The sequence below is a fragment of the Elephantulus edwardii genome, unplaced genomic scaffold, assembly GCF_000299155.1.
Source record: "Elephantulus edwardii isolate Elephantulus edwardi_28Jun2011 unplaced genomic scaffold, EleEdw1.0 scaffold00004, whole genome shotgun sequence".
NCBI classification, from domain to species: Eukaryota; Metazoa; Chordata; class Mammalia; order Macroscelidea; family Macroscelididae; genus Elephantulus; species Elephantulus edwardii.
In genome coordinates, this window is record NW_006399754.1 from 16,813,925 (window position 1) to 16,836,248 (window position 22,324).

Genomic DNA, 22,324 nt, shown 5'->3' on the forward strand with positions numbered 1-22,324 from the left:
CCTTCTCCAGCAGAGCATCTGGTGGATTCGAACTGCTCACCTCTGGGATTGCAGTGCAGCTTCTTGCCTCTAGACCACCTGAGCTCACCCACTGAATCTTTCTTATTCTTACACACACACACACACACACACACACACACACAACACTACAATCCTAGTGATTTCCACCTTTCCCCCTTTTTCTGCCCACAGAAAACAGTCATGATCTTACGGAGTAATTGGTTTCTTCAAAAAGCTGACCATAGACATTTCATATGGCCCAGCTATTGCACTGATAGGAACATACCCCAAGGAAAGTAGAACTGAGACATGAACAGAGATAACAGACATCTTTGTTCATAGTGGAATTGTTCACAATAGCAAGGAAATGGAAGCAGCCCACATGCCCATCCACAAATGAATAGGTTGAGAGATTGTGGTCCATTTACACGATGGAATACTATGTAGCACTGAAGAAAAATTACTTTGTAGACTACTGTGTAACATGGGAGAGTCTAGAGAGCATTATGTTGATGAACTACCTCAGCATATATTTATCCTCATAAGGACAAATACAGCCTAAGGCCATTATTGTAAAAAACAGGTTTAACTAACACCTGGTTAGTGTAAGCAGTGTTCGCTCAACAACTATCCAAAAGGTTAGTGGTTCAAACCCATCCTGAGGCACCTCATTAGATGTTGTTGTTGTTGTTAGGTGCCGTGGAGTTGAGTACAACTCATAGCGATCTCATGAACAAAAGATCTGAACCCTGTTCTATCCTGTGCCATCCTCACACTTCCTCACACACAAGAGCCCATTACAGCAGTCACCGTGTCAGTCCACCTGGTTGAGGGTCTTCCTCTCCTTCACTTTCAAAAGGTCACAAGTTGAAAACCTGCACAGCCATTCTGTTGTGCACACGTGGGACCTCCATGACTCAGAACTGACTTCATGGCCTCTGCCAACAATAGCAACTGTTATTAAAGACTGGAGTACTCTCCCCACCCCCCCACCCCCCAGTATTATTGCTACTTAAGTAAAACTGAGAGCACATTCTAGAAGGAGTTTGCTCTTTGATTTCTCTTTATATCTTCGTGATCCTTGGTGACTTTTCTATTTATTCATGGTGTCACAATATTTTTCTATAAATCTAAATAGCAGGGGAGGGGGGAATCAGTGAATAGAAGTTCAAGGGGAAAGTTGATATCCATAAAGAAAAGGGGCAAAAATAGCTCTTTTCTGTTTTCTGCCTGCCTTCCCACGCACATCCTTACCAGCCTGCCTCACCACTGTTCTTCCCACCTGGACTTTGCAGTCCCCCTCAACGGCCCCTGACATTTTTCTTGTCACTCACTACATTCTATATTCTACCTCTCCTTGATGATGGGGCCGTGTCTCTCATCTCTTACTTTAATGTTCAGTACCCTACATGGTAAATACCAATGATAAGCCTTAATATTTGTGGAATCCCAACATGTCCTAGCGTCTTCCTCAGTTCTGCTATTAGTGTCTTCATTTGATAGGTTTAAAAATTGAGGCATGGTGACTGGAATCCATACAGCTAGCAAGTGGCGGCTGGGCCGGAACTGAAACGTGAGATTCCCAATTCCCAATCTTGACTTTCTAACAGCTATACCAGGGACTGACAGAGGGCACTGACGGAGCCACAGCGAGAACTCAGTTGTGCAAATCACACGTACACATACATAGACACACATTTGCACCCATAGACACACAGGTGTGCATATATGCATGTGCAGAAACAGAGCATCCACACAACAGTACTGCCCTTGCTGATATTTTCTATTCCATTCTGTTCTCATTTATAGAAGAGAAAATAATGACACGCATGACCCACAGAACTGATTTCATGATCCGTTGGTTGCACTTGCAGTTTCAAAACCAGCACTTCTTCACTCTCCTCCGTGACTTGGCTGGCCCCTGTTGCGTGTTAGCGTTCATGGAGGGAGACTCACGTCTCTCTGATTCTCACAGCAACCTTGTAAAGGGGACGTGGCATTTTCCTGTGTGGGAACTGAAGCCCAGTGACGCCACTGACTTCCTGAGACAGACATCTATGTGATAGAGTCCAGACTCTCTGGCCGTCTTCCTCTCTCTGAGTCATGATTTATATTGTATTTCTAGATTTTTTTTTTTATATAAATGCTTGCTGAACTGAATGGTGTCTCATCGAAGATTTTTATCCATTGATTTCCTGTCCACCCAATTCAAAAGGGATGACTAGAAGCAAAGGGATACACCTGAATGAGATCTGTCTGGGTGCTTCATCTGGAGAGTTGAGTAGTTTTGAAGGGCTGATTTGCTTGTAACTTTTGCAAAAAAAAAAAAAAGCTCAAGTCACACTTAGCACTTGAAATCAGTTCAGGAAAGGGATTTATTCACTGTTGTGTTGTGGACAGAGAAATGTGGTAGAATGCGCTTGAAATGATACCTTGTCAGAGCTAGGCATGCTTTCTTGTCATGAATCTGGCTGCAGAGATAGGAGAAAGTGTGGACATGCTGACTGACAAGTTCCAGAGGATTTGCGCAAAGTACAGAGAGATTACATCCCTTTTCCCCTCAAATAACTTGGAAACAATGCTGTGTGACTCTTGTTGTCATTACGTGTCTTATAAGTACGTTTTGATTCTTGACAGCCCATGTGGCAAGGTCCAAGTGCCTCATGACATTTGTTAGACTGTACTCTTTATGAAAGCAGATTGTTTTGTCTTTTCATCCACAGAACTTCTGTGTAAGATTAAACCACCAACCTTTGGTCAAGCATTTGTGTGCCTCCTATATGTTGACTTGATTAACTTAGGTGGGCCAGGCCTGTATCTCCCCTGGCCAAGGGCAGGTTGCCCAACAGGTAAAGTAAGCCCAGGCTTGCTTGTGCATACTTGGTCATTTGCATTGAATGATTCCATCAATACTGTTGAGACAGCACATAACAACACTGTTGGCACAAAGGAAATGTTTTCAGTTGTCGTAATTCCATTAAAATTCACTGTTTGTGCCAGCAGCCAGTGGTGTTTGCAGGTCAGGATCAGTGTTCTGTATCATGATTCAAGAGATGAGAGGACTGTGTGTGTGTGTGTGTGTGTGTACATTCACACAACTACCAAAGTGCCAAGATTCTCGGGGTTCTAATCCACTAGTGGCTCTGGGGGAGAAAAATGGTCATTCTCCTTCCAGGAGATTTACAGCCTCAGAAATGGAAGGGAAGGTCAACTTTGAGTTGGTTCTGACTCAATGGCAATGAGTGAATCTTACTTCTTGTTGTTGTTGTTGTGTGCTGTCAAGTCTCCTGCGACTCCTAGCCACCCTATGTACAACAGCCCTAAACCCTGCTCTATCCCTTGCCAATCTTATTGTCTCCAACACACCTACCCCCATTACCCCAGTCACTGAATCAATCCACCTCATAGAGGGTCTTCTCCTCCTGCGCTGTCCCTCCACCCTCCCAAGCATGATGTCCTTCTCCAAGGACTGGTCCCTCCTTACAATATGACCACAGTAGGTCAGACAAAGCTTCAGAATCTTTGCCTCCAAGGAGCAGCTTGGCTTCACGCTCTCCAGGATGAACTTATTTCTTCTCCTAGCAGTCCATAGTATATTCAGTACTCTTCTCCAGTATCACAACTCAAAGGCATCAACTCTCCTTCTATCATCTTAGTTATTGTCCAGCTCTCTGATGTGTAACAAGTAATTGCAAAGACCATGGCCAGTATCAGGCGCACCTTAGTCTCCAGACTGACATCATTGCTCTTCAGTATTTTGGAGAGGTCTCTGACAGCAGACTTTCCCAATAAATTAAAAAAAAAAAAACAAACAAAAAAAAAACTACAAAACTCTAGATAGGTGTTTTAAAGAAACAGTCCATCCCTCTGTTTTATTTCTACTCCTTATGTTGTCTTGAGTGGGATGAAGCTGTTAACCGGGCAATGTCTCTTTAAGACTTTTTTTTTTTTATTACCTGGGTTTCTTTGCTTTTTTTGTTTTCTTTTTGAGAACAAAACTCAAAGAGAAGGGTGTGCTGTTACTAGTAAAGGAATACAATTGGCTCCCAGCCTAATGCTCTGCCCTTTGTCTCTGCACACTGAAGTCTTCATTAAAATCCGGGCAGCTGCTCCCTGCCGCTCCTGACCTTTTTGTATCTAAAGACGACTTTACACTGGACTTAAATTCTTTTTCCTTTGTGGGCAAACAATGTTCTTTTCTTCTGAAAATGGATGATGATCGGTTCATTCAGAGGCTACACCAAGATTTAAAGCAACTTCAGGTGATTTTTTCTTTTTTTAACCTGAGAGATGAACCACAGTGCATAGAAGATCTTCTGGATTTGAAAATGAATATAGTGTGGAGAAATAGCAGAATAACCTCATTTGAGTAGAGGAAAGAAGTGTTCTCATTTGGAATCCCTCTGTCCCATGCCCCACCTCATTGAGGATAAAGTGTTTTTGCTTTATCTTGCAAACTTGTAACCACTTGTACCGTTTTTGTGTTGGTCTCAGGTCACTTTCGTGTCTGGAGGTTAGTGGGTAGGATTTCTTTTTGAGATAATGAGAGGCTTGTCTTCCAGGAGCGTGTACAAAAGGTCTAGTAAGACTGTAGTTTTCAGTCTTGCAGTTGTGTTCAGGGATTATCGGTTTACTGCACTAAATGCTTTGATTCACAATAGCCATTTTTGGGTCACACACCTAATATGAACTTGTATTATGTTAGTAACGAAAGGAAAAAAATTGCTGCTGAGGATGACACAAAGAATTTTTTCAGTGTATAAATGGCAATGCAAAATAGGCTTGATATTAATGCTCCATTTAAAGTATGACAGTGAATAGAAGCATTGTTTCACTAACTGCCCCATGCCAGATAACTGTGGAGGTTAAAATAAAACTCTTATTAAATGAGGTTTAAATGTGTGCCTTCGGGGGGAAAAAATATACACCTCACCTAGTAAATTTCCTGTCTGTTTACGTGGAGGTTGTGTATATGACCATAAACCTCCTCACTGAAGTGTGCTGTCTGCAAACATTTTTATAACACTTATTTGTAAGATTTGTTTATTAATGTCACCGTATGGAGGTAGGTACTGTAAATAATAGTATCTATCAGGAATGATAATTAATTTGACGCTTATCTGCTCTTACAATATGGGAACACTTTTATTACCTTCAAGAGATTATATAATGGTTTCTTGTTTGGCAAGTGCCTGAGAATAGAAATGAGAATGAACACTTGGTATAAAACATAGTCATATTAAAATACATTGTTAACAAATTGTCTTCTGGTTCCAAAGAGGCACGCAGCTTCAGTAAGCTAATGTTCTATGAAATCATCCTCCAGATTCAACAAGTTTTGATGAAAAATGTACTCAATATAAAATGCACATGCCTGGTAAGTCATGACAAAGGAAAACGTTCTTACTAAACTGGTTTCCTCTATCTAATATTGCTAACTCAACATGAGTGGTTGGCTGCTAGGGTACTCTGATGTCCTTGTGGGTAAAGAATTGTGTTGCCAAGACATGTAGTTCAAATCCATCAGCTTCTGTGAGGGAGAAAAAGGGGCAGTCTCCTCCCATGCAGTTTACTGCCTCTGAAAACAGGCTGAAAGGTCCACTATAAATTGGTTCCAGTGGCACATAGCAAGAATGGAAGTTGCCTGATATTTTCTTTTTTGTTTGTTTAGTTTTTTTAATTGTGATTTTAACATACTTTCCAGAAAGGCTGGGTTTTCATTCTTTCATCAATGCACTTTCCTACTTCCAGTTCCCTTCCTTATCCTCCAGTTCACTTTGTAATGCGTTTCTTGTTTCACATTGCAAATTTTCGTACATATAAAGCCCAATGATATGTTCCTTTCAGACAGTCCTTTCCTTCATCTGTTCCAGTGCAGGGTTCATTATGTATCCACTCTTTTCCTGCTCTCTGCATCCCCATGTTGATCTTAATTGCATAACAGCAATCTAATGTAGTATTTGTGCTTTTGTGACTGGTATTTCACTCAACATAATGTCTAGACTCACCCCTGTTGTGTAGTGTTTTACAAGTTTATTGTTTATTCAGTGCTGCGTAATATTCCATTGTGGGATATACCACAGGTTTCCTTACCATTCATTTGTTGACAGTTTTGTGGTAGTTGGGCTGCTTCTATCTCTTTGCTGTTGTGAATAAAGCTACTATAAACCTGGATGTACAAACATCTATTTGTCTCTCACCTCTGATTTCTTTAAGCTATACTTGCAGTAGTGAGATAACTGGGTCAAATGGTATTTTTATTTCCAGCTTATTGAGAAAGTGCCTTCCATCGTGGTTGTACCATTTTATATTCCCGCCAGCAGTGAGTGCATGAGTTGTTCCTGTGGTGACCTTAATAGTTTTTGGTTTTACTCCCTGATCCACCTTGAGTTGGTTTTTCAGTATGGACTCAGATGTGGATCTTGCTTCAGTCTTCTGCAGATGGATTTCTAACTTTGCCAGCACCATTTGTCTGTCACCTCCACACTTAACAATTTCATGTCTTTGTCAAAGATCAGTTGACTATAGGTAGATGAATTGATTTCTGGGTTCTCCTTTAATTTAGTTGTTTGATTACTATAGCTGTGTTGTAATATTAAGATCGGGGAGTGTGATGCCTCCTACCTTGCTTTTCTTTTTCAGTAGTACTTTGCTTATTTAGAGTCTTTCCATCCCAGACAAAATTTGAAATGGTCTTTTCATCTCATTGAAAAATGATGTTGGTATCTGTATTGGGACTACATTCAATTTGTAGATGGCTTTTGGTACAATTGCCATTTTCACAATATTGAGTCTTAATAGCTTTGAACATAATATATATTCTTCCATTTTTAGATCTCTTTATGTTTCTTGCAGTAATGTTTTGTAATTTTCTTTGTAGATGTCTTTTGTAACTCTAGTTAAGATTTGTTCCTAAGTATTTCATCTTGTGATTATTATAACTGATACTGCTTTTCTTACTTCCTTTTCTGTTTTTTTTTCTTTCTTACTGTCAAGAAGTCCAACTTATTTTTTTATGTTGCTCTTGCACTCGCTACTTTGTTGAGTTAGTTGACAATGCCCAACTGTTTTCTGACAGAATCTTTAGGGTTTTCTGTGTATATTATCATATCAATCTGCATGTAGATGTCTTCTCTTGTTTCCTTCTCTTGTGTTACTGCTCTTGCTAAGACTTCCCATACAGTATCGAATAGAAGTGGTGATAGTGGACATCTTTGCCAAGTTCCTGTTTTCAAGGGGAATATCTTTAATCTTTCTCCATTGAGAATCATGTTGGTTCTTAGTTTTGTGCATATTCTTTTCACTTTGCTGAGGAAATTCCCCTATATTCCTATTTTACTGAGTCAGGAAGGAGTATTGGATTTTGTCAAAGGCCTTTTCTTCATCCATTGATAGGATCATGTAGTTCTTGTTCTGTGGTTTGTTAATGTGATGGGTTACATTAAGTGTTTTTCTTATGTTGAACTATCCTTGTATTCCTGTTACGAATCTCACTTGTCCATGATGAATACATTTTTGGATATTCTGTTGGATTCTATTGGCCAAGATTTTGTTGAGGATTGTGCATATATGTTCATAAGAGATCTTAGACTATAGTTTTCTAATTTGGTAGTATCTTTACCTGACCTTACACTGTCAGGAATATGTTTGCTTCATAGTATGAGACTGGGAGTATTCTTTTTATATTTTCTGAAATACTTTATGGAGAATTGTTGATGGCTCTTCTTTGAATAGTTGGTAAAATTCACTAGTAAACCCATCTGCTCCAGGGCTTTCTTTGCTTGGAAGTTTTTAATAACCTATTCTGTTTGTTGTTTTGTGATGAGTCTCTCAAGGTGTTCTGCTTCATTCTGTGTCAGTTTGAGTGAGTTGTAAGTTCCTAAGTCTTTATCCATTTCATTTAGATTTTCATATTTGTTTGAGTGTAGTTTTCATAAAATACCTTTATTAGCCTTTTTATTTCAATTGTTTCTGCTGTGATGTTGCTCCTTTCATTTCCTGTTTGGATTATTTGTATCTTTTCTTTCTTTTCCTTTATTAGCTTTGCCAGTGGTTTGTCAATATTGTTGACCGTTCCAAAGAACAAACTCTTGATCATGTTAATAGATTTTTCTGTTTTCTATTTCATTTATTTCTGCTATCATTTTCATAATTCCTTTTATAGGTTGTTAGTCTTTCTTGATGTTCTTTTTCTGTTTGTTAGATATGTTGGGTTAAATAGTCGATGTTCATTCTTTTGTAATAAACTTGATTATTGCTATAAATGGACCTCTACATACTGCTTTTGCCGAATCACAGAGGTTTTTCATAATTTTTTTTCATTCTTCCTTGTTTCAAGAAACTTTTTAATTTCTTCTTCTTTTTCTTTTTTTTCCTATTACCTACTCATGTTCAATCAGGGTGATGTTTAGCTTCCAGGTGCATAGGATTTTTCTCCTTTATCCTTTTGCTGTTGATTTCTAATTTTATAGTATTGTAGTCTGAAAAGATGCTTTGCTTTATTTCAGTGTTTTGTTATATATTGAGCTTTGCTTTATGACATAAAATATAATATATTCTGGAGAATTTCCTGTGCATGCTAGAGTAGAATGTATACTGAGCTTTTTTAGGCTACACTAGTCTTATATATCTGTGAGACTGAGTTGGTTAATTGTATAGTTTAATTATTCAGCATCTTTGTTGAGTTTCTTTCTGGTCATGTTATCTTTCTTTGAGAGTGGTGTATTGAAGTCTGTTACTGCTATCATGATGTTGTCTATTTCTTTTTTCAGTTCTGTTAATGCTTGCTTTGTGTATTTTGTAGCTATATCATTTGGTGCATAAATAGTTACTACGTTTCTGTCTTCTTGTTCTGTTAACCCTTTAAGCAATTATACTGTATCCTTCCTTTTCCCCTGTGATGGTTTTTACTCTGAAATCTCTTTTATCAAAGATTAATACTACTACACCGGATTTTTTTTTCTGATTGCCATTTGCTTGGCATATCCCCCTCCATTCTTATTGGACTTAAATATTTGTTTCTGTTAGGTGTGTCTCTTGTAAACAACCTATTGATGAGTTTTGTGGGGTTTTCCCTAATCTGCTACTCTTTTTGCCTTTGCTAGTGCATTTAAACCATTCACACTCAGTGTTATCACTGAGAGGCAAGGCTTTATTGCTGTTATTTTGTTGGGGTGTTTCTGTGGCAAAGAGTTCCTTTAGTATTTCTTGCCCGTGGTCATCCCTACAAGAGGAATTTCTTATACTTTTTTTTTCCTTTTTTTTTTTTTTGTGTGTGTCTGTGTGTGAATGTACCATCAAATCAGATCTGACTGGTACAGGAGGAGATTGTCCCTCCTTCCTCGGCAGAGCATCTGGTGGATTTGAACCGTGCGCCTCTGGGATTGTAGTTGTAGCTGCTTGCCACTAGGCCACCAGAGCTCCCTTTTTTCCCTTTTTATGATATGATGATTTGGTGATAATTAACCAAACTTCCTCAATGCAGAGTATTTAAGGCACTTATTGAATCACAACAGAGCAACAACAGGATTTTTCAGGGGTTCAGACAAATGCAGCTCACATTCTACATGGAAGATCATTTAGTTCCCCAAATCTTTGGGGAATTTGTCATTTCAAGGAATATCCGACAGAGTGGAAAGTCACAGTCAAGTGAGAAAAGATCCCTGGTTTATGAAATAAGTGATTTGGTTCAAATGTGTGTTTCTGTGCCTGTATTTTTGAACTATGAAAACCACTGTTCCCACAGTAACAGAGGAAGATAAGTCTGTTTTTTTGTTGTTTTATTTTTTTTTATTTTTATTGTATTATTTCTACGTGTACCGTCAAATCAGATCTGACTGGTACAGGAGGAGATTACCCCCTCCTCCAGCAGAGCATCTGGTGGATTTGAACCGCGTACCTCTGGGATTGCAGTGCAGTGTCTTGCCACTAGGCCACCAGAGCTCCCGGATAAGTCTGTTTTAAAAGGCAAAACAAATTTTTGGAGATAAATTCTGGTAGCTTAGTGGTACGAAACTGTTCTGCAATTCCAAAGGCACATAGTTCGAATATACTACCTGCTTTGTGATAGAAGAATGGGCAGTGTCCTCCTGTACAATTTACTGCTTTGAAAACCCACTGGAGGGTCAGCTGTGAGTCAGTGCCTACTTCACAGCATACAACAACAATTTAAGAGAACATCTCTCTGGGTTATACTTTGAAAACCTAAGTAGATACTTTATCAAAACTCAGACTTATTATTTGATAGAATTGTGTTGTAAGAGAGATGTCTGATTTTTTTTTTTTTTAATTCAGGAAATGTAAGTTACTATGGGTGGGTGGCTTAGTGCTAAGAAATTGTGTTGCCAATACAAAAGTACACGGTTTGAATCCAACAGTCACTCCTTTGAAGAAAGATGGAGATTCTCCACCCATGCTATTTTTAACTGCCTCTGAAAACCTGCTGGAAGGCTAGCTATGAGTTGGTTCCAACTCGTGTGTACGCAGTTAACAATGTGGATAGGGAAATGGTCTTCTTTTAATGCAAGTAAAGAGTCCACCAAGTGAACTAAAAGCTGATTTCTTAACTTGCCCTTAATCAGCTTCTTGTTTTCCTTAAAACCCAGCCGTGAGTCTCAGTGTGGGCCTGTGAGTGGAGTACATATATGGTGAGGTGGAAGGAGGACCAGAAGAGTGAAGTATGATGGGTACCTGCCACACTGTTTCTGTCCCCCTGCCTTAAAAGAAGGGAACTTACCTTGCTTGTCGGAACCCTAGAGTTGATAATTACAAAGAATAGAATAGATATTTGCAGAGAAACACTTGAACTAAGTAAAATGATAATTATACCCATGAAAAGGAATTCCCTGCCACTGGTTGGTTAAACACCAGTCTTGAGTTCCATACTTAAGCTTTTAACCTTATCTTTGGCTCTTAGTACTTTTTCAGTTCAATTTGGAAATAATTCTGATACCATTTGACTAATGATTTTATATGCCTTCTGTACATTTAACAGCTTATTGCAGTTCACATGCCCATTTTAGTGTCTTTAATTCAGCGGTTTGCTTAGCGAATATGTACTTTTTTGTTTTCCACATCCAGTTCTTTGGGAATCCTAAAAGCTGCTGGTATTTCTCTTCATGGCTAAAGCAAAGTCTGCCTTCTTCATCTTACTTCTCAAGGTTTTCCCCTCCAAAGCCAGGGAAGACTCAAGGCTGATGAGCTCCCTTGGGGATCCTGAAGTACCTGCAGTCTGTTCCAACAGTCTGTTCCACTGTTCTGTCACCTTCATTGTTGTGCATTAATGAACTTTTTCTTTTAACTGTCTGGCTAACTACCTAGCACCTTTCAGAAGACGACTTTTACAGGGTGTACATATGCTTATGTTCAAGATTATTTTTTTGGAGTCCAGAAGAAGGCATATACTTTAAGAATATTTGCTGGCGCCTCCTTCCGCAGAAGAGTAAAATGAGCCATTTAAATAATCCTCTTAGGACACTCTTCACAATAAATTTCAGGTTATCCTGCCCCTGTGGTTACTACCAAGGTTCTGTAAGCCATGTAACTCTTGACGTACGGTGCAGATTATGCAGATATTAGCTCATGAAGAATCAGATGTTGTCCCTTTATGAATCAAGGTGCCACACAGTCCATTACTGCACTTCTCAGTAAGCCCAAATAATAAGACATCTCATTTGTACATGTGAGACCACTCTCAGACACAGCCGAAAAAATACCCTTGTTTACTCTTCAGTGTTACGGAGCAGAATTGCTCCATGAGTTTTCTTGACCATAATCTTCTCGGAAGCAGATTGCCAGGACCTCTGTTCTGTAATCAAGAGCAAACCCTTTGGGGCCACCCGCAGATTCTTCTGTGCAAATGTGAACATACATAACAATTTGTCTTTGAGGCACAATCTTTGAAAACAGTCTTGCTTTTGGTATATTCCAGCATCCCATGCATAGCTCTCTTGAAACAAAGTTCCTCAGATAATAAGTATCCTCTTTTTTTTCTGTGTAAGCAAATACTACCAGGAAGATTTTTTAAAAAATCACACTTTTCTTGTTCTTTCTTCGTTGTGCATTTAGATGACCCAGTTGATACTTCTTTTTACTCCTTCATGGCCTGGAGGGTAGCTTAAAGCTGACTTTGGTAGAAAAGTAGTAGAGAAATTATTTCATGACCAACTCTTTGCAACTTAAAAATAATGATGGTAGTAATGATTTATTTGGATTCTGTTTCAAACTGTAGCGTTTGGGGAATGGGCGTGAAAAGGTGCCATGGTAATTAATATTCACTATTTTGGAATATTTAGGAACCTGTGTTATTCACTGGAACAATGAGAAAAAACCTGGATCCTTTTAATGAACACACGGATGAAGAACTGTGGAATGCTTTAAAAGAGGTAATTTCTAGAATGTAATTATCTTTAATTTGTTAGCGTCAGTATATGTGTATGTGCATTTACAACATTGCAGGTAATTAAGGGGAGTTTATTGGTTGAGCTGACTTTGCCACCCAGGAAAACATTGATTTACATGAATGTACTTAAAATGGACATACTGATGCTTTTCAAAACCAACAAGAAAATGACTCAGTTTTCCTTTTTTTTTCCCTTTCTTTCTGGAATTCTGAAACAATTAGATGCATGATGTTATTGTCATCAGCAGAGCGTTAAACTTGGAGTGTATGGGTTCGGTTTTCTTACGGGTTCAGATTCTGCGAGTGACTAGTTATCCTGCAGAATTCACTTTACTGCTCTCTTCCGAGGGAGCTTCTATTAAGCAGAGACTGTAATCGTTTTTCATTACTACCCAAAAGATCAGTGAGATCATGCGTAGGAAACACTTTGAAGTTTTATGCAGAAGTGTTTATAAATGTAAATTACATACTTGGAATATAATTATGCATAGTGTATTGGCAAACATGTAATTTTTAAGGCAGCAGAACACGGAGCAGGTAACAGAACCTTGACAGTTTTGCTTGCCTTTGATACGGCTACGTGTGCTTCTCAGAGATACTCTCTTGCTTGACCACTTCTTTGAGTGAGAAGGATTTTGACTCTTAAAGGGCTGTTGGTTTATATATTTTAACACTAATTACATTGTTTACTCCTCCTGGTTCTGCAAATTAATTCTAAACCACTTACTGATAGAAACCATATTTTAGACTTCTAGTCGCTCCTCGGACCTAGTTCAGTGGTGTAGTTATACTAAAGTTTTGAATGAATACCAATGGCTCGTTGACCTCTTCCTTCCCAGGAGTGTGGCTTACTCCTTTTTTTTTTTTAACCAAAAAACCTCCCCCGTCTCAGCAGTGACTCCTCATTCGGGTGGTTTTGAATAGGTGTGTTTGTCACTTAGTGAACCCCCTGTCCAGGGTTAGCACTGAAGCCTTTCGTTTATATATGATGAGCTTTAACTGTGAGCATCGGAATTGGAGGACTGTCAATTTGCTGCCTTGAATTCTTGTTTTCTGAGAGGAGTGTCAGATCTTGGTCTTCACACGTCCACCTTGCTTTGCAGCGACTTGGGGGATTTTGTTTCCTGTGCTGGATTGACTGGTACACTATCTTTTCCTTAGGTAGTGATTATGAGTCCTTCTCCAGGGAGATTCTGAGGGAGACCAGTTACCCTTCACGTGGTGATCCCCTGCCCCGGAGCTCACGTGGTAAAGGGAGTAGTAAAATCGTGGCACACCTTCAGGGACCAGGAGTGACTGGCCACTCTTTTTCTTTTAGTCTCAGAGCTTAAGAAAGCATCAACACTCAGAAAAATTACTCTATAGAAATGTATTTTTCCATAGACTATTCAGAGACAGTCCTGTCAACGAGTCTCTTAGGACTTGTCTGTAACTTCCCCGTATCTCATCTCTAGTGGCTAAGATAAAAATAAAAAATGGTATAGCCCCCTTAGAATTCTAAAACTAATGAGGTTGTGGAATGGTAGGTAATATACTTTTATTTACTTATGTTTAAAGTACTTGTTACTTTATGTAAATGAAAATAAAATATGAATACTCATGTTCAGATATGAGTATCTTATGTTTTATCTGGGGTGAAGCCATACAAAGAACTCTACCTCTAAGTTCAGTGCTAGTCTAGTTCCTCTGGATTTTACCTGTTATATTGGCCCATCTGCCAGTTCCGTTGTATCCCCAAACTACCAGCATTCCATAATCTGCTCTTTGGCACTTAATAGTAGCCCTCTTCTCATGGCAGCCCCTTCTACGTAGACCGGAAAGCCTAACTAAATTTGATTTACAGATGATGCCACTTCGGAAATGGGAGTCCAATTCATAGGGAGGAATTGAGATTCTTTAAGAGAACACTGCTTTTTTTGCTTTGCATTCTTTAACAACTTCAAATAAAAGAGAAATGATGTTTTGCTTTGTTTTATTTTGCTTTCACTTTCCTCCTTTTGACGTGCAGTTATTTCAGAGTTCACAGTCTTCTTCGACAAATGGATGATGTTTATTTTTTTTTAAATTTGATTTTATTATTTTTTCTGTGTGTACCGTCAAATCAGATCTGACTGGTACAGGAGGAGATTGCCCCTCCTTCTCCAGCAGAGCATCTGGTGGATTCAAACCACGTACTTCTGCGATTGCAGTGCGACTTCTTGCCACTAGGCCACCAGAGCTCCCAATGTTTCTTTTGAAAGGTCCTCTTGTTTGTACCTCCCTGAGTGAGTAGTTCAGAGATAGCAGTGAAAATGTGTAACAATGAATGAATGGAAATCCAAGTTCTCTATAAATTTTCATTAAAATCTCTATTAAAAAAAAAAAAGACAAAAACAGGTGGGCCTATCAGTGTTTTCCATCTCAGTTCTTTCTAAAATATACTCAAAGTTACTACTAATCCTTAAAAAAGTGAACGGAAGAAACTTCATTTGGAATTAGGGCATCTGGGATAGCTACGAAGCAAAAATAGCTCTCTGTAAATGTAGGGATGGTATTGACTGTAGATGAAGAAGCCTGTCAGTGACGTGCCACGAGATCTCGGCAGATGAGAGAAGACAGTAGGCATAAATCAGTGGTGATTCGTTTTATAAGACGCAATGTATGAAAACAATCATATGAAGCAGAATGTGAATGAAAAATACAATTCTAAAACTGGATCTGCCGTATGTTTACAGATTTCCCTTTCCCTTAGTATATTGGGGTATGTAGAGGTAATAAGCAGCATAAATACTATATTGAGATACATATACTAAGTACAGTGTGTCAAGTCAGATTTGAGAAGAGGTCATCCAGTTGGGTTCAACACTGATAGTATTTCTATTAGAAAACAACTGTGTCTCATTATACAGCAAATCAAAACATAGATGTCTGAATTTAGCTATATATCTATCAGGAAACATGGCCACTACTTCCATGATGCACCATATGTCCATGTCGCTTAGACCATGTGAGCATCCTCTTTAAACTTTATTTACTGTCTCCTTTGTTCTAGGAAGAGCTCTTTCCCACTCCTTGATTTGCTCTTGCTTGCTTTTTAACATCTCTTGTTATTTTCCTCACGTCCTGTCAGCCTTTCCCTTTTATTCTAAAAGCGAAGATGTTTTTATTCTAAAAGTAAAGATGTTTGTAAACTGTGGAAATAACATGACACTCAGTGTGGATCCCCTGTGTGGGGTCTTGGCACTCAGCAGGTCCAGTGCCCACAAGAGGCTCCATGAAGGCGTCTATGATGATTGAAATTATGCGTCTCACAAGTTCCAACAGCATGACAGAATTGGCCGAGAACTGCCAGAAGTTCAAACTGGGTTTAAAAGAGGCCACAGCCTCAGGAATATCATTGCTGATGTCAGATGGACCATGGCTGAAATCACAGTATACCAGAAAAAAAATGTGTGTTTGTATTTTATTAACTATGTAAAGGCATTTGACTGTGTCGATCATCACAAATTATGGCTAACTTTGAGAAGAGTTGGGAATTCCCGAACATTTGATTGTGCTCTTGCAAAACCTATTCCTAGACCAAGAATCTGTGTGTGAACAGAGCAAGGGAACACTGCATGGTTTAAAATTAAGAAGGGTGTGTGTCAGGCTTGTATCATATCTCCATACCTATTTAATCGATATGCTAAGCAGATCATTCAGGAAGCTGGACTCTATGAAGGAGAATGTGGCATCAGAATCAGTGGAATACTCATCAACAATCTACCATATGGAGATGACACAACCTTGCTTGCTGGAAGTGAGGGGAACTTGAATCTCTTGCTGCACATTCAAAGACTAAAGCCTCCAATATAGACTACATCTCAAAATCAAGAAAACAAAAATTCTTACCTCTGAACCAATAGGCAGCATCATTGCAAAAATCACCAACAACTTCATCTTATTTTGACCCACAATTAACATCCTGATACCAGCAGATCAGGAGCTGTATTGCTTTGGGAAAGTCTGAAGAAGGGGCCCTGTCCAAATTACTAAGGAGCAGTGATGGCATGTGAGAACTAAGGTACACCTGATTCAGCCTTTGAGCTGTGGTGTTGGAGAAGAGTACTGAATATCCCATGAATTCCGAAAGAACAAACAGATGTATCTTGAAAAAGTGCAGCCTCAGAGGCAAAGATGACAAAGGTTTGTTTCTCATACCTTAGGAATGGTGTTCGGACAAGTTTTTTCCTTAGAAAAGGACTTCGTGTATCTGAATTCTGTCCTATGCCATCGTGATCATTTCTGACATGCTTCAGTGCATTACAGCAGTCACTGTTTTTCAGTCCATCTGGTCTTTCTCTCTTTTGCTGACCCTCCACCTGTCCAAGTATGATGCCCCTCTAATGAATAGCCTCTCCTAACAACATGCTCGAAGCATTTGAGTTGAAGCTGTCATCTTTGTCTCAAAGGAGCACTCTGGCTGTATTTTCTCCAAGACATATCCATTTGTTCTTTTTTTGGTCAGAAATTTCTTGCTTTTCTGTTAGAAATGCTTTGTACTGAAAATATGGTTGTGAATACTTTTATTCAATCTGTTTTCCTGAAATTAGACAATTTTTAAGTATTTTGCACATTTTAAAATATAATCTTACGGAATCATAGAACCAAGTCGTTTTTATAAGTGGTAGAGTTCTTTGATTACAACATTAATTTAAAAAAATGGTGTTTCATGTAAGTTATGCATTGATTTCTTTTTCAATTTATAGAGACAGTCACATTTGTGGTTTCATTTATGCTTTCAACGTATACTTGTTGAGAGCTGTCTACATAGCGCTTGTTCTAAGTACTGATGCTGCAGCAATTTATACCAGACACAGAGCCCGAACCCTTCTTGGATCTTACATTATAGGATGGGAGATAGAAAATAAGCAAATGATTATATAACATATTGTAAGATCCTAGTTGTTTTTGTTATATGCTGTTGAGTCGCCTGTGACTCATAGCCACTCTGTGTCCAACAGCTCTTGAAGCCTGCCCTGTCCTGATCCAGTCTCACTGACTCCGATACACCTAACCCCCATTACCCCTGTATCAATCCATCTTATCCAGGGTCTTCCTCTCCTCTGCTGTCCCTCTACCCTTCCTAGTATGATGTCCTTCTCCAAGGACTAGTCTCTTCTGGGCATGTGCTCAAAAGTACATGAACTTCAGAAGCCTTGCCTCCAAGGAGAAACTTGGTTTCACCCTCTCCAAGACAGACCTATTTGTTCTCCTGCTGGACCGTGGTTCAAGACTCTTCTTCAGGGGAGCTCTGGTGGCCTAGTGGCAAGGAACAGCAACTACAATCCCAGATGTGCACTGTTCGAACCCACCAGATGATCTGCCGGGGAAGGAGGGACAATCTCCTGTACCAGTCAGATCTGATTTGACAGTACATGCACACACAAAAAAAATAATTTAAAAAAAAAAGACTCTTCTTCAGCACCACAACTCAAAGGCATCAATTCTTCTTTCATCCTTAGTCATTGTGCAGCTCTGATGCATAATATGTAATTGTGAAGACCATGGCCTGAATCAGGTGCACCTTTGTCTTTAGAGTGACATCATTGCTCCTCAGCACTCTGAAGCAGTCCCCGGAAACAGACTTTCCCAGTGCAATTCATCTTTTGATTTACCAACTATTGGTGCCAAGGGTGTTGACTGTGGAGCTGAGCAAGCTGAAATTGTTAACATCAGTCTCTTCTCCATCTGTCATGTGCTGCCAGTTGACCCAGTGGTGAGAGTCTTTGCCTTCTTGACGTTGAGCTTCATTCTATATTGAATAATACAGTCCTTCACCTTCTGCAGCAAATGCTTCACATCCTCTTCAGTTTTGGCAAGCAAGGTTATATCATCTGCATATCGCAGGTTGTTGTTGAGTCTTCCTCCAATCCTGTTGCTATGCTCCTCTGCTTAAAGCCCAGCCTCCCAAATGATCTATTCAGCCTACAGATTGAAAAGGTATGGAGATGGGACGCATCCCTGACACACTCCTTCCCTAATTTTAAACCATGCAGTGTTGCCTTGCTTTGTTCTGAGGGCTGCTTCTTGGTCCAAGTATAAATGCAATCAAGAAAATAGAAGCAGAAGATGAACAGAGTTTGGCTATAATATTATTGGTGATAGGCTGTATCTATTGATCTCTTACTTTGTATCAAGTTCTTTGTGTATAAAACAAGCATAAACAAAAAGCCCATTGTTTTAAATTCAGCACTAGTAACTCCTAATGCCCCAGCACATCAGAGTAGATCTGCCATGCAGTTTCCAAGGTTTATTTTTACAGAAGCAAACTGCCAGGTTGTTTTTCTCATTCGAGCTTCTGGTGGGTTAGCAAGGATAACGGAAGTCCGGGTGACGAAATGGTTAAGCACTCAGGACTCCTTTCTTTATGCTTTTGGTATATCCCCACTACTGGGGGATTAGACACCTTTATCATTCTCCTTTCCTTCACAGGCTAGAAAGCCGAGATAGAGAAAGTTCAGGAACGTTTAGGGTGGCAGATCTGGACCGATTTCAATTCCAGACTATCTGGCTTCAGGCCTCCTCATCCCTTCATTTTGGTCTTTTGAAAGTTTCATATCTTGTGGCAGTTGAAGGAATAGTACGATACCCTCCACTCTGACCCTCAGCTCTACACACATAGGAATTTCCATACTTGACAGGAGCTGGTAACAGCATTGTGACTTTCATGTTTGTTAATCCTTCATCATCTGGAGTTGAGACTTGTGAATCTTTCACAAGCTAAAGCCACAGGCAGCCCTCTTCCTTAGAATGAAGAAACTTGGCCTGCGTGGTATGTTCTGTGCTATAATTGTTGGTGCAGCAATCCAGATCTTGCTCTGGTTTTGGGGAACCTCCTACCTGGTCTTTGTGTGAATGCTAAACACCAGCCCCACATTTAATCCCCACTTAAAGAGAGCTCGTGTGGCTTCGTGGAAAGGAGTTGCACTGCCAGTCCCAAGGCACGTGGTTAGAATCCTAACTCAGAGTTGACGTTTTTTTAATACACTGAGTTGCCCTAATGAGCGCAAGTCAGGAACTCACATTCATTGAAATGCTTCATCATCTTGCGGCACATTTTGCCGGTGTTTATCTTCGGTTTTCTGTGGTTGACACTGTAATTTCATGTGACAGCTTATTGTCCATTATTCATCAACCTGTTGATTTCTTAATTTGATGAGCTCTTTGTTCTTCTTCTGTGGTTCTTAAGTATAGATGGATTTGGCTCTGTTCTCTCAGACTTCTCCAAAACAAATAGCCATTGAACTGAACCGCCATCCAGCATAGTCTGTGGTCACCTCTGGCAGTTAAGAGGTTTCCCTCCTGCTTACAACTACAATTTTATGAAGGTAGACGATAAACACCGTTTGTCCTCACAGCCTGGGGTCAGTAAGATGCTCCGCTGTGCCGATGTTTTTATAATTTTTCATCCACTGCCAGACATTTTATGAGATTGAAGTAAACGCACTTGGCTGGCCCTTCTCATTTGTGTTTTGGATGTAACCATTCCCAAAATATGCTCCTAGCTTATTAATATAGAGTTTGCCACTGTTTAAAATAGCATTTAGCCTTTTCAGTTTACGAAAACCTACCTACAGGGCAGGATGATAGCCACATTCTCTCTCTGGAGGACCACACTTCCTCAGGAAATTTCATTTTTCCTTTTCTCTCTGGTGTAATTGTTCTTGTGTCAAAAGTACTTTGGGAAACGGGGCCCAACCATAAGGATTATTTTCAGTTTTTTGCAGAGATTGGGAGAAATGGGTTCATAACTGAGAGACTTCAGCTCCCCAGTGTCACAATGTGAGGCAGGGGTCTTGGTGGACGTCATCCGGTAGAAATGGGACTTAGGTGATGAAGAGAACTGAGCTCTTTGGGGTTTTTGTTGTTGATTTGTTTAAAAACAAAACAAAAAACCAAAACACAAGCAACATGAAAGCCTTCTATTGAGGTAGAATGTAAACACTAGGAAATTAATCCATGGTGAGTGTAAATTTCCGTAGTTTTAGTAAAGTTGTGGAATTGTACAGTCTTCAGCACAATCTGGTTTTAGAGCATTTCTCTTATCTCTGAGTTCCCCCACTCTGTTCTCAGTTCATCCTCTGATTCCAGACGACCACTGCTCTGCTTTTTTTGTCTCTGTCAATTCTTAAAGTTCCTGACTAAATTTTTTCAAAAAAACTTACCTCTTTATCCCAAAAGCACGCAGTTCGAGGCCACTGGCCACTCTGCAGGGAAAGGATGGTCAGTCTCCTCCCGTGCGAGTAACTGGCTCTGAAAACCGCCAGTGGGTCTGCGGTGGGTCGGTTCTGACTCTACGGGACACAGCAGCATGCTTCATAATGAAACGAGCACAGATAACGTTGGCCTGTCGTCCAAGGAGAATGACTTGTGCTTCCTGAAGGCAACAAGGACACATCTTGGTTCCCGTGACGTTTTTCTCTTAAGCCTGTCTCTGTCCTAAGCTGGCCGTGCCCCTTTTCTCATGAACATGAATTAGGTGCAGTGCTCGGAATTGTACACACGAGTCACGTCTCCCCAAAGGAAGCTGATAATACCTCAGAGCTGGGACGGCTCGGAGGCCTGCCTGCGTCAGTAAACGTTGGTTTAGCAAGTTGTGACTCTCCTTGCTCCGTCTATAGGTACAACTTAAAGAAGCCATAGAAGATCTACCTGCGAAAATGGACACTGAACTGGCAGAATCAGGATCCAATTTTAGCGTTGGACAGAGACAGTTGGTGTGTCTTGCCAGAGCTATTCTCAAGAAAAATCGGATATTGATAATTGATGAAGCCACAGCCAATGTGGATCCCAGGTACAGAGTCGGGGTCTTTGTGACATTGAAGCGGGAATTTCAATGTGGCAAATAGGAAACATTTAATGGTGCTTAGAAATGTTTCTAAAGAGTATTAATCTAGAAAACAGAGAAGATAGAACATATTGAGATTGTATTGTATTGGCCTTGATTAAAAGGACCAGATTACTGATTTTCTCTCCTGGTGGTTTTGTGTAGTTTCGAGGTGGGGAAAAAGTCATTTCCAACTCAATTGAGAATTGGGTAAAATTTCTAAGTAGACTTTCTTTACACTTTTTATCTCAAAGTATTGGCTTTTCAAAAGCATTCTGTTTTTATCTTTTAATTATTATTTTATTACTTTTGAGCATCAGCAGTATATTAGTGTAGAGGATCACAAAAGATATTTTGTAAAAATGGATTCCAACTTCTGGCTACCCTTCCCTGGGTTTCCATGGCTGTAAATTTTTGTTGTTGTTGTATTTGTCTTTTTTTAAATTTATTAATTTTTTAAATTTATTAATTTTAATGAAAATTTACAGGGACTAAGGATTTCCAGTCATTCATTGTTGCACTTTTCTCCCTGCCCACCCACCACCCCGCAAATCACTCTTCTCCTTGAAAAGAAAAAGAAAAACTTTTTCATTCTTAAAATATTATATCTACTTTTAGGTCTTAATTTGGTTTTTGACTCTCTAGTGTACCATGGTCTTTGCTATCACTTGTTATGCATCAGAGTTGGACAGTGACTAAGGAGGATAGAAGGAGAATTGATGCCTTTGAGCTGTGGTGTTGGAGAAGAGTATTGAGGGTACCATAGACTGCTAGGAAAACAAACAGATTCATCCTGGAAAGGGTCAAATGGGGCTGCTCCTTGGAGGCAAGGATTCTGAGGCTCCATCTAACATACTTTGGACATGTTGTGAGGAGAGACCGGTCCTTGGAGAGGGACATCATGCTGGGTAGAGTAGAGGGACAGCACAGGAGGGGAAGGCCCTCTATGAGGTGGATTGATTCAGTGACTGGGATAATCGGGATGGGAGTGTCAGAGACAGTGCGATTGGCACAAGACAGAGCAGAGTTTAGGGCTGTTGTACACAGGGTCGCTATGAGTCGCAAGCGACTTGACG

The 22,324-nt window shown here is 39.8% G+C and overlaps 1 protein-coding gene across 1 annotated transcript in view; it reads left to right on the forward strand.

The window, feature by feature from the left end:
- ABCC4 (ATP-binding cassette, sub-family C (CFTR/MRP), member 4) overlaps positions 1 to 22,324 on the forward strand; it is a 271,694-nt gene that overhangs the window by 221,278 nt on the left and 28,092 nt on the right. The window contains exons 26-27 of the mRNA XM_006879571.1: positions 12,294 to 12,383; positions 21,043 to 21,215. Of these exons, the coding sequence (XP_006879633.1) occupies positions 12,294 to 12,383; positions 21,043 to 21,215 (263 nt within the window). The remainder of the gene's footprint in view (positions 1 to 12,293; positions 12,384 to 21,042; positions 21,216 to 22,324) is intronic.